The 16,548-nt window shown below is 42.7% G+C and overlaps 1 protein-coding gene across 1 annotated transcript in view; it reads right to left on the bottom strand.

Annotated features, from left to right (window-relative positions):
- The window catches only part of LOC135088080 (dedicator of cytokinesis protein 7), a 67,997-nt gene that overhangs the window by 8,536 nt on the left and 42,913 nt on the right, over window positions 1-16,548 (bottom strand). The window contains exons 32-38 of the mRNA XM_063982967.1: window positions 15,606-15,779; window positions 10,956-11,086; window positions 9,558-9,729; window positions 7,282-7,462; window positions 6,632-6,759; window positions 3,875-3,940; window positions 222-338 (exon numbers count right to left, since the gene is read on the bottom strand). Of these exons, the coding sequence (XP_063839037.1) occupies window positions 222-338; window positions 3,875-3,940; window positions 6,632-6,759; window positions 7,282-7,462; window positions 9,558-9,729; window positions 10,956-11,086; window positions 15,606-15,779 (969 nt within the window). The remainder of the gene's footprint in view (window positions 1-221; window positions 339-3,874; window positions 3,941-6,631; window positions 6,760-7,281; window positions 7,463-9,557; window positions 9,730-10,955; window positions 11,087-15,605; window positions 15,780-16,548) is intronic.

The following is a 16,548-nucleotide window of genomic DNA, read 5'->3' as shown; positions in this document are numbered from 1 at the left end:
CTTTTCGAACCACTGCTGATGTTGTAATTCCAGAGCAGTTAGCTACTGTTGTAAAAATTTGTTAACAATATATGCTAGTAAAAAAATATACTACCGATATTACACGCTACAACAAAAAACGCTATCACGGTGAAATGCGAATAGGTGAAAAGCTACAAGGATTTTTTGATTTCGAGGTATACGACTAACAAACGGATGAGGACGATGTATGGGCGTGTTACCTGCGCCAGCTCTAGCGGGCCCTGGTTGACGGTGGTGCCGATGCAGCCTTGCACCACCATCTGCAGCATCTTGGGGTCCGCCGGCTCTTGGCTCGTGGCCGCTGCCAGCTCGTTAATCTGAACAATACAATACAGCAGGACGTCATTACAGAACATTGCAAAAACATTTAATTTTGTACAAACATGTCCACCATTTTTTGACGCATGTCTTTGGTCGGCATAATGTTAAATCACGTAGACGTGTTAAGGCGATTAGAGTCCTCAATCCGCGCCAAATGGGCATTTTGTAAAGCCTACTCCTCTTTTACTGCTGGATAGAAATAGTTGAAAAAAATATATGTTATACAACAGTTCAAGGACTACATTTGTGACGTTTGAATTTTCGCTACGTCTCTTTGTTTTGGATTAAAAAAATAAATACGGGACATCTATTTTTTACTTAAATTCCCTACTCCTCCAAAACGGCTATGTTAATTTAAAAGATTTTTGCACGAATAGATTAGGAATTCTTTAATCTTTAAATGACACGTTGCGTTTTTCAATCGAACATTACTTTCATTCATAAATTTTACTTTTGATAAATTCCGAACGTTTTGCTGTTGAGGGGGCCTTCGCGGGGTGCGGGCGGCAGTCGGCCGCTGGCCTTCAGACGGGGAGGTTGTGTCACTCGCTGCAAACTGACATTAGCGATCAAAATGAATTTTTTATTTGGCTGAGTTGCACCACCTGACGTGACCTAACTTTGACCGTAGCTTTGGCGATAACCGGTGTTTTTTGTATGGAGTTAGACAGACTTTTGACGCTTGTCAAAGTTGAAATAAGATGGTGCAACCCAGTTTTTGTTCGACAATAGATTTTATGTCAGAATTGTTCATAGAGTACGTGCAGTCAGACGATACAATTGAATTATGACGCGCTCAGACGCTATTTTCTACCTGAATAGAATCTATTAGTGTAAAAGAACTATAATTGACTCCAAAACAACTGCACTAGATAAATACAAGTAGAAAAATTATTACGTTATTTATTTACTAGGCCTTTGCAATCAGTATCTAAATTAGGAGCTAGTCAGAATCTGTAACTTAATCGATTTACGTGAAGAAAACAATTTATATTTTTCATACTTATTAGAATTAGATTTTCAATATGTTTCTTCGCGAAAATACCACAATTAAAAAATAACACCTGTAATTTTTAATTTTTTCCATAATCGAATAATTACAGTATTATATCCCTTTCAGGCCGGATTTCAGATTTTTTAAAATTAACATTTTTGACTACATGACATGTTTTATTATTGTATAAGGTACTCCAAAAAAATAATTTTAAAAATCCCCCTCGCCCCCCTCTGCGTGGGGGGACCCAGCACGATCGCGACGCTCAGGCTTAAATTAATTTACTGCACGAAAGTGACGGTGTCAGGTTTTGAAGTTAAAAACCTAAAAAACAATAAAATATTTAGAAGCATATATTGTTAATACTCTTAAAAGGAGAAGGAACTTTAAGTAATATATCTGATTTAAATTGCAATTCATTTTAAAATAGCTAAAACGGTAGGCACTAGTAGATTTTTATTACATCTCTTGATGAGGAAAAAATCCTCTCCTGATTTAAAATTGGATGCTACTAAGACGGGTTTGTTATCCATTATCCATACATTTTACAATAACAATGTCATTACTAATGAATATTTGGGATTCTTGCTTGATGTCCTTATTTTTCTTGCTGTGAATGTGGCTTTGTTTTTTTAAATGTCAAAAACCATGTGAACATGTCCCAGAGAATGAAATCCATTTGCTCGTCTACGGAATAAAAAACAATGTTGGCTTTCTACTTTGTCTCAAGCATTCTAGACTTGAGTAAGCACAGCATGCCCTTCCTTCCAAAACTCAATTCTGGTTTTCCTACTGCAGGAGCTTCATCACTGTTTACTACATGAAAAGCCACACTAAAACTGAAAAAAGCTCTCTGAAAATTTTGTCATCAACTAAAGCTAATCTCATTCTATTCGACGCCAATACACGTGAATGCATGGGGACGGAATACATCCCATGAAGAAATTAATTCAAACTACTTTTTGAACTTTTTTACTGGGGTATTCAATACTTTTCCCGTTTTACGATATGTTTTTTGAACATGCAGCTGTTTCTACCAATAATTATCCTTATTGGTAGAAACAGCTGCATGTTCAAAAAACATATCGTCAAAAGCCTTCACTGTAGGTCAAAGGAGACTACTACTACTGACAATAGTTCTGGATAGTAATAATCCCTCTGGTTCAATGGCATCTGTATCAAGACCCTTTGGCCAGTCACATGGCTTTCCGACGACTTTTAGAGAGCTATTGGCACAGTAACTGACAATGGACCTGGTCTTGGAGGTAATTGAGGCTCATCAGTAGGCATCAATGGCAAACCAAGAGTTCTACATTGCCTTCATCATGTTCCATCTCTTCAATTTCGGAATAATTGACATACCCAATAAGCTGAAGCAACAATTCACCCGTTAATTCTGTTCCTAAAAGCCGAAATTTAATTAAAAGCATTAAAATATAATAGTTCACCGCCATACAAAGTATGGCACCGAATGTTGGGTTTGAGTCGGATCATCACTATCGTGCAAACAAAATTTTGAGATGTAATATTTCCCACTGCAAAATAAATAATGCCAAAAATATTATTTACCGAATTACATTACTAACTAAACAAAATATTAAAACCAAAATTCTAGTAAAATAGTTGAATCAATCACGAAATAATTAGTACTAACGCTGACCACTCCGCTCAACAAAAGAGGTCGACATCTTTACCTCGGTGTCAAAGAACACAGACTGCCTTCTCTCTCGCACCTATGCGTTTAATTCATAAACAGACTGTTGCACGATCGTTGGCTAGCGTATTGGGCCCGAAAAGTTGGTTAGAAAAGTCGCGGGAATTTTTTGAAATAACGTGCACGATCGTGTTAGGTCGTCCTGAAAGGGTGAGTTGAAATGTCGCGTGACGTCACATTTGAGTAAAAATTCTACTCAAGCGTGGCGTATCGCGCCATTTCAACTCGATGTAGCACTGTTATTATTTAATTATGAAAGAAAATAAAAAATATGAGTAATATTTTCTAATTATCTGTCTGACGGACAAATAATTGAAATTTTGTCATCTAGCCTAGTTGTCGTCAGGAAGTTGGTCTAATTCAGCTTGCAAGATTCCACCCGAACAAACATTTATGTAGTTACCTACATACATCATAAATTGCAAGCTAAATAAAAGCTTGTAATAAAGTCGGGTTTGTTCAAATTTCGAGAACGACTGAACCGACAAAAGCATTAGAAAATTTACGAAAAATAAAATAAAATTTTATCCCGTACAAAATGTTCATGGATTTTGTTATTTTTATTAAATACCTTTACGCCTGAGTTAAATGACACCGACATCAAGGTTCATCAATTTAAGTTTAAAATAATAGGCAGTAATGTATGAAGAAAGAGGTTCTATTCTGTATCTACCTATGCCCGTGTATTTTTGATCGGTGTCAAATCGGAGTTTTTGGTGCGGGGTACGCGGGTGTTGCTCGCGGCGTGAAGGTCAAACGCCCAAGGTCATTGAGGACTCTAATCGCCTTAATATTGTTTGTTATTGAGTGTAATTAAAACACACCTTTTTCTGTATATCTTCGATAGCCACCTCGATGGGAGAGAGAATGATTTGAGTTCTCTGCACCACCTGTAATAAATAAAATAATATTTCAAATGCCATTACATATTTCTTTGATTGATTTTTTTATATACCTTTGTCAACCGTTTTTAAACAATTTAATGAAAGAAAGTGTTTAATTTTAATAAAAAGAACATTTTGACATCTTGACGAGACCATTATAAGCACGCCATCTTACTGAAGTATGTGCCAAATAAATCTAACATTTAAGGCGATTATCACACTGCACCGCGCTCCGTCGCGGTCCGCATGGCGACATATAACGAATCCCGCGCGCAAACGCGTTGTCAGTGTGTTGTCCCGCGCGTGTTTTCTATACAAACTAAGGTACTAGCATATGATGATTAAATCTGTCGTCCCGCGTACCACGGCGGAGATCGGTGCAGTGTGATAATCGCACCGAACAATAAGCAATGACGTCACCTGTATGCGCGTCTTGACGTATGGGAAGTGGTGCGCCGTGGTGAGGATGGTCTTGCGCTTGCACTGCTTGGCGATGTCACCGTGCGCCCGCCCAGCGTGAACAATAAGCGATGACGTCACCTGTATGCGCGTCTTGACATCGACGAATGAAAACGGTTCCTCGAATGTGGGCCCTGTGGCACGCGTTCCAGAAATCTCCCGCACGCCGCATGCGGACCCTATCGACTAGTGAAATTGCGCCATAAAGGTGCGCAATAGGAGGTGTATGTGTATATTCTGGTCCGTGAGGACGTAGAATTTTGTCCAATGACCCCAAGCTACTCATCCTTATCGCTCGCGCGTAATTATGTTGCTATCGCGCTCGCACACTCACTGCGGGTGCCAGTCGCACAGTCGCGACAGCAATATAATTACGCGCGAGCGATAAGGATGGGTAGCTTGGGGTCATTGGACAAAATTCTATGTGCTCACGGACCGGGCTTTAATGAACAGTGATGAAGTCACCTGTATGCGCGACTTGACGTAGGGGAAGTGGTGCGCCGTGGTGAGGATGGTCTTGGTTCCCGCCCAGCGTGAACAATAAGCGATGACGTCACCTGTATGCGCGTCTTGACAGCGACGAATGAAAACGGTTCCCCGAATGCGGGCCCTGTGGCATGCGTTCCAGAAATCTCCCGCACGCCGCATGCGGACCCTATCGACTAGTGAAATTGCGCCATAAGGGTGCGCAATAGGGGGTGTTGTATGTGTAATCACAGAATAATAATAAGTACTACGTACAGAAGTTTAACTTCGCGAAGGTATTTAAAAAAAATTATGTTCAATGTCATTAACAATATGATGTAATTTAGCCTGTCTCAAGAGTCAAGCACCATTTTGTTGACAAACGTCAGTGATCGGCACTGCGCCGAAGCTATAGGGCTGACTTCGGTAAAATGATGTGACGTGAGGTGCCAAACTGCGGAAAATGGCGGAGGAAATACATGACTGAGCATGAATTATCATGAATAATATTAACTAGTTATTTACCTCTCAGTGTCTTGAAGCAACTTAAAAAAGTACATTCTGTGTTTTTATTATTATTTAGGCACCATTTCCTTTATTTTCTTCCATCAAACACATGAATACGCGTGCGTGAGTCAATGTTCGCTCGTATGTGAGGCCTTGTCGAATAGTATCCTGTAGGTGGGCCATCGTGCGTGTTTTGTTTTCGATGTAAACTCGCGGAGATGAACAGGCCTGGTGTAATGAACAGTGATGACGTCACCTGTATGCGCGTCTTGACGTAGGGGAAGTGGTGCGCCGTGGTGAGGATGGTCTTGCGCTTGCACTGCTCGGCGATGTCACGAGCGCGCCCGCCCAGCGTGAACAATAAGCGATGACGTCACCTGTATGCGCGTCTTGGCATCGACGAATGAAAACGGTTCCTCGAATGCGGGCCCTGTGGCATGCGTTCCAGAAATCTCCCGCACGCCGCATGCGGACCCTATCGACTAGGGAAATTGCGCCATAAAGGCGCGCAATAGGGGGTGTATGTGTATATTCTGGTCCGTGAGGACGTAGAATTTTGTCCAATGACCCCAAGCTACCCATCCTTACCGCTCGCGCGTAATTATGTTGCTATCGCGCTCGCACACTCACTGCGGGTGCCAGTCGCACAGTCGCGACAGTAATATAATTACGCGCGAGCGATAAGGATGGGTAGCTAGGGGTCATTGGACAAAATTCTACGTGCTCACGGACCAGGCTTTAATGAACAGTGATGACGTCACCTGTATGCGCGTCTTGACGTATGGGAAGTGGTGCGCCGTGGTGAGGATGGTCTTGCGCTTGCACTGCTCGGCGATGTCACGAGCGCGCCCGCCCAGCGTGAACAATAAGCGATGACGTCACCTGTATGCGCGTCTTGACATCGACGAATGAAAACGGTTCCTCGAATGCGGGCCCTGTGGCATGCGTTCCAGAAATCTCCTGCACGCTGCATGCGGACCCTATCGACTAGTGAAATTGCGCCATAAGGGCGCGAAATAGGGGGTGTATGTGTATAGTCTGGTCCGTGAGCACGTGGAATTTTGTCCAATGACCCCAAGCTACCCATCCTTATCGCTCGCGAGTAATTATGTTGCTATCGCGCTCGCACACTCACTGCGGGTGCCAGTCGCACAGTCGCGACAGCAATATAATTACGCGCGAGCGATAAGGATGGGTAGCTTGGGGTCATTGGACAAAATTCTACGTGCTCACGGACCAGGCTTTAATGAACAGTGATGACGTCACCTGTATGCGTGTCTTGACGTATGGGAAGTGGTGCGCCGTGGTGAGGATGGTCTTGCGCTTGCACTGCTCGGCGATGTCACCGTGCGCCCGCCCGCCCACGGTGAACGGAGTCGCGTACATGAACCGCTCTGCAACACATCATATTATGCAGCTCGTTTAAAAAGGGAGATGTAGGTAGAACAAAATATATGTGTGCTTAAAAACTGGATGCTCAATAAATCAATACAGTATGGCCGAAGATTTCTCTTCTTGTTTTTCGATAGCGATAATGGGGGCTTAGTGTGAGTTTACATCAAACGTATTCGATATCGACTACATAAAAAAATTACATTAAATGTATGATAGATTGTCTCTAGCGCATACTTTCAAGAACTAAAATCTTCATAGATTTTTTCAACGCACTCGATATCAAATACATTTGATGTAAACTCACACTACGCCCCCTGTAAAGGATAAGTTTTTAAGGAGTAACCTATTTGACACTACTCAGAACTGGTGAACGAGGATTAAAAGAATAGTAGCTCAACACAAACTTGCAACGTGAATACACCTACATATTTTTAAAGCAAGACATAATCTTTTTAGTGTCATTCGCTTTCCATTTTTTTCATGTTCAAGTAATGCTATACGATTTTGAATCTTAAACTCACTAATATTAAAGTTCCTCTCGAAGTGCGTGACTCTTTTGCGCAGCTCGTGTGGCTCGAAGTAGGGCTCCACGTACGTGATCTGGATGTAGGCCTTGTCTGGCTCGAGCGTGGTGACGTCCACGATGTTCGAGTCCTTGATGATCACCACGTTTTCTGCGCCGAAGCGGGCGCCGTAGAAGTTCTACAAATGGGACAGAACAACAGTTAAAACAATTTTATGTATCTGTTACGGTTAAAGTGATAAATTGAAAATTATGAATAATCGCCGGTTATTATGAATAATTACCGACAGGCGAGGTAAAAGTGATAAATTAATCACATTTATCAGTGACTATTTCATAATGTAACCTTAATACTAACAAATATCATAAAAGAGAACACCGGCTCGTGTACAGCGCTCATGTACAGCCTCACATTTTGAACGTTTTGATATCATATATTAATATAATTTGACAAAATGAGTTTGGCCTGTTTCTTGCGTAACATTACTTTGCCATAATGCCTATAACACATTGTTTTGGTTTAAAGTGTAAAATAGGTTAAGGTGCGGCGGGGATGGCCCTTGGGCCACCCCTAAGCCACCTATTTAGTTTTATACACACATAAATGATCTCATATTAATCACATTTACCAAATCATGAGGTAATTATTCATAATAACCAGCGATTATTAATATTTTTCACATTTATCACATTTACCGTAACATATCGACTTGAGTTTTAATAAAAACATCAGTATTTTAGTTGTGGTGTGTTTTATTCAGATACATCACATTGGTAAGCTGTATGTATAAGAATTAGTAGAGAATTTCTAAGAATTTGTTGGTGGCAGAAAGGATGAGAGAGCTTTCAGTATTATCTAGTACATAAAAACAACAAGTGAGAGCTTCGCCTATCATTTCAATGACCGTTAGCATTCGAGTCACCCTAGGAGGCTGGATCATTAAGGGCCTCCAAAACTGGATATTGGTGGTTGATTAAAGTTGTTTTCACATCAGCCAGATTAGTTTATTCTGAAATTTAAATCAGCTGTGTAAAGTTTTGATAGTTTCAACTCCTTGCCAGACAGTTTTTTTAGAGACTTCATGATCCACCAACATTCTAACCTATATTGGGAGCATACGCTGACAAACTTTCTGCTTTTATAAAATTATTTCGTTTGACAGCTCGTGGTTGTTGCTCTATTCCGAAGGAATAACCCACCACCGCCCATGGCTCTTCCTGCCTCACGGCGTACGAACCGAATCTCTGGAGAGCGCGCAGGTACTTGCTCTGGGCTCTTTTCCCCGGGCGCTTTGCTTGACTCCCTACAAATTTCTTTGATCCATGTCCCTTCTCATAGTCAATTCTTCCCCTTCTGCGGCTTGACCAGGCCTGGCTCACTCCGCGCGGTACATCCGATAATTACCTACAGCGAAGCGCCCCGCCGGCGGGTATTATATCAGTCGAGTGTCACGCGCGCGCCCGTCAGGACGCTGGTGCGTTGTAGTATGATTATAATTCTATGATCGAAGTATTATTTAAAAATGGACATAAAGAGAAAGAAATATTGTGCGGCGTTCGGATGTTTAAATTCGAAAAGAAATCTACCGGATTTTTTTTTCGCTTCCCAAAGATGCTGAAAGGTATGTTGGCCATGTAGGTAATCAATAATTCTTAGGATAGTATAGGAACCTAACCTACTATGACTACTGCTCAGAATGCGTTCGTTCGTTTCAGCCAAATGACGTCCACTGCTGGACAAAGGCCTCTCCCAAGGTTTTCCATAATGAATGCATACTTACCTACATATACGTACCTCATTACAAATAAGTAGATTAATTATTTTTTCACTAGACAGCAACCCTAACAGCTTAAGAAGAGTTCAGAGGCACGCGATAGAAAGAGACAAAACTTTTATTTTATTTTTATTTTATTTGGTGAATAAAATTGTAGGTACGTAGTGCTGTGCGAGCTGAATTCCACTGTATCGCGTCGTAGCAAGACTCCCATTTATTTAAATCGTCTTGCGGAGTAATCCTTCTGTACCTGTACTATTACTTATTCTGTGGCTTGACACCACAAATACGGTACTTCGCGTCGGGCTGCTATCGTTGATAAATGTCATCACTTCTTCTCATAACTTCGCCTGATTGTGTGCCAGGAGTGCGCGAACTCGCGCAGCGCGATCCAGTTACTACGACTACTCGTGAGGTCCTGGTGATAAACAGGTCCTTGCTTGGCTCTCCGTATCGCATCCAGCATCATTCCGAAGGGATATTAACTTTATGGTCTTACCTCAAGTCTGCTGAATATCTCTGGCAGCTTGGTGAGCGCGTGTTCCTTGTAGACGAACTCCTCCCCGCTGAGGTCCCCGAAGCGCGCGCCGTAGAACGACACGCGGAAGTACGTGCCGAACACGCGCTTGCCGTGCAACTGCTCGATGCGGCTGAAGGCCTCGTTCAGTTTGCTGCAAACGACAATAAATAAGAAAAGGGGAGTCGCACAAAAATAAACTGTATTACTTGGCAATACAGTAGAATCCGATTGTAACGACGCTCAAGGGACCGATGATATTACGTCGTACTAAAGTAGTCATTTTTACGTTTTTCGTTCGGGTTGGTTGGTTTCGGGTCGGACTGGCCGACTCGAGATCCTAACTTGAGATCCTAACTCGAGAGCTAACGGGACTTAGTAATTTGTGCAATACAAATTGTTAAAAATCTTAAAAAAAAAACAATAAACGGATCATATCATATCAATAAAATACAAAACGGATTCTACTGTATTTATTATATTTCCATAATAACTGAACCAAGTAATTGTAAACCATGTCACAGTAACAGATCTTATGATATGATATTACGCAGACTAAAGGTTAACTGTTCCGAACCGTGCTGCCCAATGTAAGGGCAAAAGTACTTGCTGCTGAGACGGTAAGATGATTCAGAGAACGTAACGAATAAGAAAAGTGTAACTCTGGGACGTACTAGTGCAGGGATTACCTAACTTATTCGAGATGCGCCCCCTTTCGACAAACAGCAATATAGGATCCCACACTAGCGTCTGTCTTTCGGGTGTCATCGACTTGCCAGCGCCCGACCAGCGTCGACTAGTTGACGACGTTCGAAAGACGGTAGTGTAAGGGAGGCCTTTGAAGTCTCACATCGGATGTATACATTTTTGATACAAAATAGCCTATATTGCAACGAGATAAGACGCAAGTGCAGAAAAGTTCTCGAGTGGCGACCATGGGCCGGAAGACGACGAATCGACGAATTTTGAACGATTGAAGGATCGACGATCTGGTGAAGGTCTCCGGTAGAACCTAATGAGGGCTATCGTTTTTATACTTAACAGTTGGCACCCCTGGCGATTGACAGGACCTTACTCTACAGTGGCGCCATCTTGATGAGTGCAAATGCGATAGTCCTCCTACCACTTTAGCACTCACCAGATGGTGCCACAGTCTTCGCTACTAGCAAATAACAGGACCTTACTCTACAGTGGCGCAAACAGGTGAGCGCTAAAACGATAACCCTCATTGCGGGCAGCGCAGGACTAGTTGTTATGGAAATCCTTGAGGGAGGCCTTTGTCCAGCAGTGGATGAGTGGACGGCATTTGGCTGAAACGAACGAAGACGCCAGTTGATGTGCTGTCGTCCGTACCTATGTGGGAAGCTAAAACAAAGCTACCTGTGTATGTTGGCGAGCTTCTTGTAGTCGCGCAGCTGCTCGGCGATGGGGATGAGCACCTTGTACACCTCGTTGACGGTCTCGTACATGCCCGCCGTCATCAGCTCGCTGGCCGCGTGCTCCAGTAGAGCCTGGAGCAATCATATAAACATTATAAGATTTTAAACTTTCGCGTTCCATTTCAATTAAAATAGTAAGACACGGGTTTTAACGAAACGTCAAGCCATGAGTACATAATGTAACTCATTAATAAACGTCGCGTTAAGACCCGTGTCTTACTATTTCACATAAACATTATTATTTGATCTGCAAAAGCTACTGTGAACTGGTTGAACCAAAGAGCAAAAAGCGTTAACTCCTTTTGAAGAACAAAAGATAATACAAAAAAAAGATAAATTCCTCAGCCTTAAATATGATTGGTAAAATAGGAGCCTTTATTATCAGCCTAAAACTAACCATCTGTAGTTTAAAAAATGGAGAGAAGAGGGCGTTGCAAATCAGGTGCAAATACGCACACGTAAGATACGTACTTGCTTGGATGTCAGTGAAGAGCAAAAGAAGGATGGTGGATCTTCCAAGAGACAAAAGCTTTCCTAACCTGCAGGTCCTGATGCGACAGATAGTGGTGTAAAGCATCAGCGCAGCTCTCATCCAGCGCGTTGTGTGTAACTTTCTCGAGCAGACCCGCACCGCGCCTATTCATCACCCTAAAAGGATCTTCTTACTTGCAGCTTCTGATGATTGAGGTGGTGGTGCAGAGCATCAGCACAGCTCACGTTAACCGCGTTGTGAACCACGTGTGTACGTGGGATACATAAAGAAACATAATGTAGAGGATCGTGGACGTCAAAAGGAGAGGAGATTTCTTCTTAATTGCAGCTCCTGATGCGTAAGGTGGTGGTGTAAAGCATCAGCACAACTCTCATCCACCGCGTTGTTTGTGACTTTCGCAAGGCAGCACCGTGCCTAACCTAACCTATAAAGGAGCAAAAGAAGGAAGGAGAGCTTGGGCTCGTGAAGAGTACCGCTCACCTGTAACTTCTGATGTGTAAGATGGTGGTGGAAAGCATCAGCGCAACTCTCATCCAGCGCGTTGTGCGTGACTTTCTCTAGCAAGGCAGCACCGCGCCTAACCTAACCTATAAAGGTGCAAAAGAAGGAAGGAGAGAGAGCTTGGGCTCGTGAAGAGTACCGCTCACCTGTAACTCCTGATGTGTAAGATGGTGGTGCAAAGCATCAGCACAGCTTTCATCAAGCGCGTTGTGCGTGTCCGCGCACGTTTGCTTCGCCTCCATACAGGAGCAAAGTAAGAAGAGAGAGTAGTGGAGTCTTATAAAGTACTTACTTAGAGCTCCTAGTGAGTAAGATGGTGGTGCAGAAGAGCATTAGTGCAGTTTTCGTCGAGTACGTGCACTTTGGATACGTACTGGCTTGGATGATGATAGGTAAGGGCTCCTGCACAAGACGCCGCTACCGCGCCGCCGCCGCGCCTTTGCACTGTTCATACGCACCGAGTAAAACCGCCGCCGCGCCGCCACCGCGCCATCAAAGCATAATTTCGCCCGCGGCGCGGCGGCGCGGCAGCGGTGTTCACGCGGCGCGTATCAACTTTAGCGGCGTCGTGTGCAGGAGCGCTAAAAGTGCCGCTCACCTGTAACTCCTGATGTGTAAGATGGTGGTGTAAAGCATCAGCGCAACTTTCATCCAGCGGGTTGTGCGTGACTTTCTTCAACAAAGCCGCGCCGCGCCCGCCCGCGCACGTTTGGTCCACAACCATAACCACCAGTGAGTTGGGCAAAAGAAAAATAGTGTGGGTACAGAGAGCGTGGGCTCCTGGAAAATTCTTGCCTCCTGGTATGTGAGGAGGTGAAAATTGAACATCATCCTAAAAGATCTTCTCACCTGCAGCTCCTGATGCGTAAGATGGTGGTGCAAAGCATCAGCACACCTCTCATCAAGCGCGTTGTATGTAACTTTCTCGAGCAGAGCCGCACCGCGCCTATTCATCATCCTAAAAGGATCTTCTTACTTGCAACTTCTGATGATTGAGGTGGTGGTGCAGAGCATCAGCACAGCTTACGTTAAGCGCGTGTGTACGTGGGATACCTAGAGCAGGGTTTCTCAAACTTCTGGCACCACGTACCCCTGTTAAAATTTCCAGGTGACAGCGTACCCCTAACTCATTAATTGCCTCCCCCCCCCCCCCCCCCCCCAAGGAAATAATAAAATTGACTATTGAAGAAAATAAGGTTTTTATTTGAAATAAAAGGTAAGAAACATAGTGCCAAAAGAAATGTATTTTTAATATTAATGTGATGGATGTGCTTGTTTCTTGTTGCAAAGGGATTCAATTGTAGGTGTAATTTTGGTCAATTTTAACCTTAATTCTGACTCGGCATCAAGTCGATTTCTGTACTTAGTTTTTATCATGACCAGGTGTGAAAATCCACTCTCACATAAGTATGTTGTAGCAAAGGGTAAAAGGAAATTCACCGCTTTGCGTGAGAGTTCGCAATACTCTGACTGTCTAGCTGCCCAAAAATCTATCAAAGGCAACGTTTTGAAATCAGCTTGAAGAGTTTCATCCGCGGACATTTCTATTAATGACTCCTGTTGCTTGATAGTCAAACTAGATATTATGCTCTCGTTCGTAACCGCAAACGGGTTACGAATCCAGCCATCTTGAGCATTATCAATATCCGGAAAATACCTTTTCAGTTCGTCGGAGAGCTGAGAAAGATGCAGAACGATTTCAGCCTTCGTTTCGGAATCCACGGATAAGGCGTTCGTTGTGATAAATTCATGCAAAAGAGGAAAACATTCAAAGATATTTGATCTCAAGCAGGTTTTCCAAAATTCTATTTTTTTTATAAGTGCGTTTATTTTGTCGTGCACAGTGAATACAGTGCACGTGGATCCTTGCATAGAAGCATTCGTCTCATTGAGACAAGAAAAAATGTCAGCTAAATAAGTTACTCTTTCAAGCCATGTTTCATCTTCAAATCGGAATTTAAGGTTGAAGTCACTGTCTTTCAAAAATATATAGATTTCGTGACGAAGTTCAACAAACCGAGCTAATATCTTGCCTTTTGATAACCAGCGAACTTCACAGTGTAGCAATAGTGAAACATGTTCACTACCCATGTCTCGGCATAATAATGCGAAAAGTCTTGAATTTAGCGGTCGCGCTTTTATGTAATTGATTATTTTGACGACCTCTGAAAGCGCTGTTTTTAAATCATCAGGTATTTTCTTGCTCGCCAATGCTTCTCTGTGCAACGCACAATGCACACTTTTGACTTCAGGAGCGAGATTTTTAATCCTGGATATTAGTCCAGATATCCTTCCTGTCATGGCCTTTGCACCGTCAGTGGATATGCCAACGCACTTTGTCCAATCAATGCCATGTTTTTCAATAAAATCATGAATAGTGTTAAAAATATCTTCTCCTTTCGTAGTAGACTCCAAGGTCTTACAAAATAAAAAATCTTCTTCACATTTATTTTTATACACATATCTAATAAACCCAAGTAAATTCGGTAATCCACTAATATCTGTTGATTCATCAACTTGAATCGCGTAATAATTATTTTGTAATCGTTGCGCGAGTTGATGTTCAACATCATGTGCCATTTCATGAATGCGACGTGCAACTGTATCATTTGAAAGTGGTATTTTATCCAACAATTTCGAAAATTTATCTCCCAATACACAACTGACCATATCTTTAGCTGCTGGTAAAATCAACTCTTCAGCAATATTGTATGGCTTGCCAGTCTTTGCAATTTTATATGCCACAAGGAAAGACGCACGTAAATATTCAGAGTTAGTAGCCAAAACGGTTTTCATAGTCTTTTTCGAAGAATCCAACTCTTTCTTTTTTCGAACAAAAAAATCTATAGGTTTGTCTACATACTGCGGATGTTTTGTTTCCAAATGTCTTCGCAGCAATGATGGCTTCATCACGCTATTTGCGAGAACTTCTGAACATATTACACACTGTGGCTCTGGGTACTGAGATTCTTCTTTGCACGTAAATCCAATTTTCAGATAATCTTCGTCATATTTCCTTTTTTTTGTCGATGATGTTGTGTTTTCTTGTTCTCTCGATGTCGCAGGATTTTCGTTTAAAACTGAACTTTCAGCAGAAGTAGACGCAGTTGGAGTAAATGTACTTTGTGCAGGTTGCGAACTGGATGTATTACTTGGACATTTTCTGCGTAATGACCCAGTTTTTAACCACTCATTCATTTTGAAAACTAGCTAACCGCGTGAATGTATTGAAAGTACTTTGTTTTTATTTTACTGTCAACGAAAAAAGCGCATATGCTCACACATTAAAGTAAAACAAATGAATCAAAAACGGAGTACAGTGTAAGTACTCGTAAACGGCGGGGGAGGGCGGCGGGGCGCGCGAGTCGCGCGAGAGCGAGCGAGCTACGAATTCAGTCAGTCGCGCGCGCGCCGCTATGCATGTCGGTCATGCGCGCCTTCCAGTTATAGAGCCGCCATTACGTAAATGTTGTCGCGTACCCCTTGCCCTCGAATGGCGTACCCCTAGGGGTACGCGTACCCCTGTTTGAGAAACCCTGACCTAGAGGAACTTATAGAGGATTTTGGATGTCAAAAGGAGAGGAAATTTCTTCTCACCTGTAGCTCTTGATGCGTAAGATGGTGGTGTAAAGCATCAGCACAACTCTCATCCAGCGCGTTGTGTGTGACTTTCTCCAGCAAAGCGGCGCCGCGGCCGCCCGCACACGTCTGCTCCGCGACTAAGGCAGCTCCGTGAACCAGGCACATGCCTGCTTCTGCGTGGTTCGAACGCTGTGAACACAAACGTTTATAAGTTACATCTCTTTCCCGACTATAAAAAGAATTTTACAAGGTTATTTGCATTTTTGAGACTTTCGACACGTAGGTATAAAGGCTACGTGTTATAGTCTAAAAATGCAAAGTAACACGAAGAAAAGTAAAATGAACGAGTTTATATGTCGAGTTTGATCCAGCCGTATGGTTCCCACCGAATACTAGAATATAACCCACTCAGTCTTCCCATGGATGTCCAAAGAGCCAATTAAGCGATATCAGGCCTCTCCAACCGTTCTGGCCAGGCCAGGGTGGGGAGTGTAAACCAAATCCTGCAATCGTTTCTGGTGAATTGGAGTTGTTACACGACTCGAACGACAGACGTGTTCTCGCAGTGAAGACTAAATGACCAGAGGGCATAGTGTGCGTTTACACTGTTGTTTTCATATATTCTTTAATATCCTCACTAGTGAGCATATTAAAAATATATGAAAATTTTAGTTTTCTTGAAAGTTTCCGCTAGGGGCGCTGTACTATCCGTCATACATTTAATGTTACTTTTTTAAGCAGTCGACATCGAATGCGTTTGAAGTAAACTCACACTACGCCCCCTGATGATTTATTTATTTATTTACTAGCGGCCGCCCGCGACTTCGTACGCGTGAATCTCGTTTTACCCCCCCTTCATCTATCTTACGCGGTTCAGATTTATTCATACAAATGGTTTTTCCCGCTAACTCCCGTTCCCGTGGAAATTTTGCAATATCCTGTTATAACTAAGCTTTAA

This window comes from Ostrinia nubilalis, chromosome 3 (genome assembly GCF_963855985.1).
Source record: "Ostrinia nubilalis chromosome 3, ilOstNubi1.1, whole genome shotgun sequence".
Lineage (NCBI taxonomy): Eukaryota > Metazoa > Arthropoda > Insecta > Lepidoptera > Crambidae > Ostrinia > Ostrinia nubilalis.
Note: the sequence above shows the minus strand (reverse complement) of the source record. Positions and strands in the feature narration are given on the sequence as shown.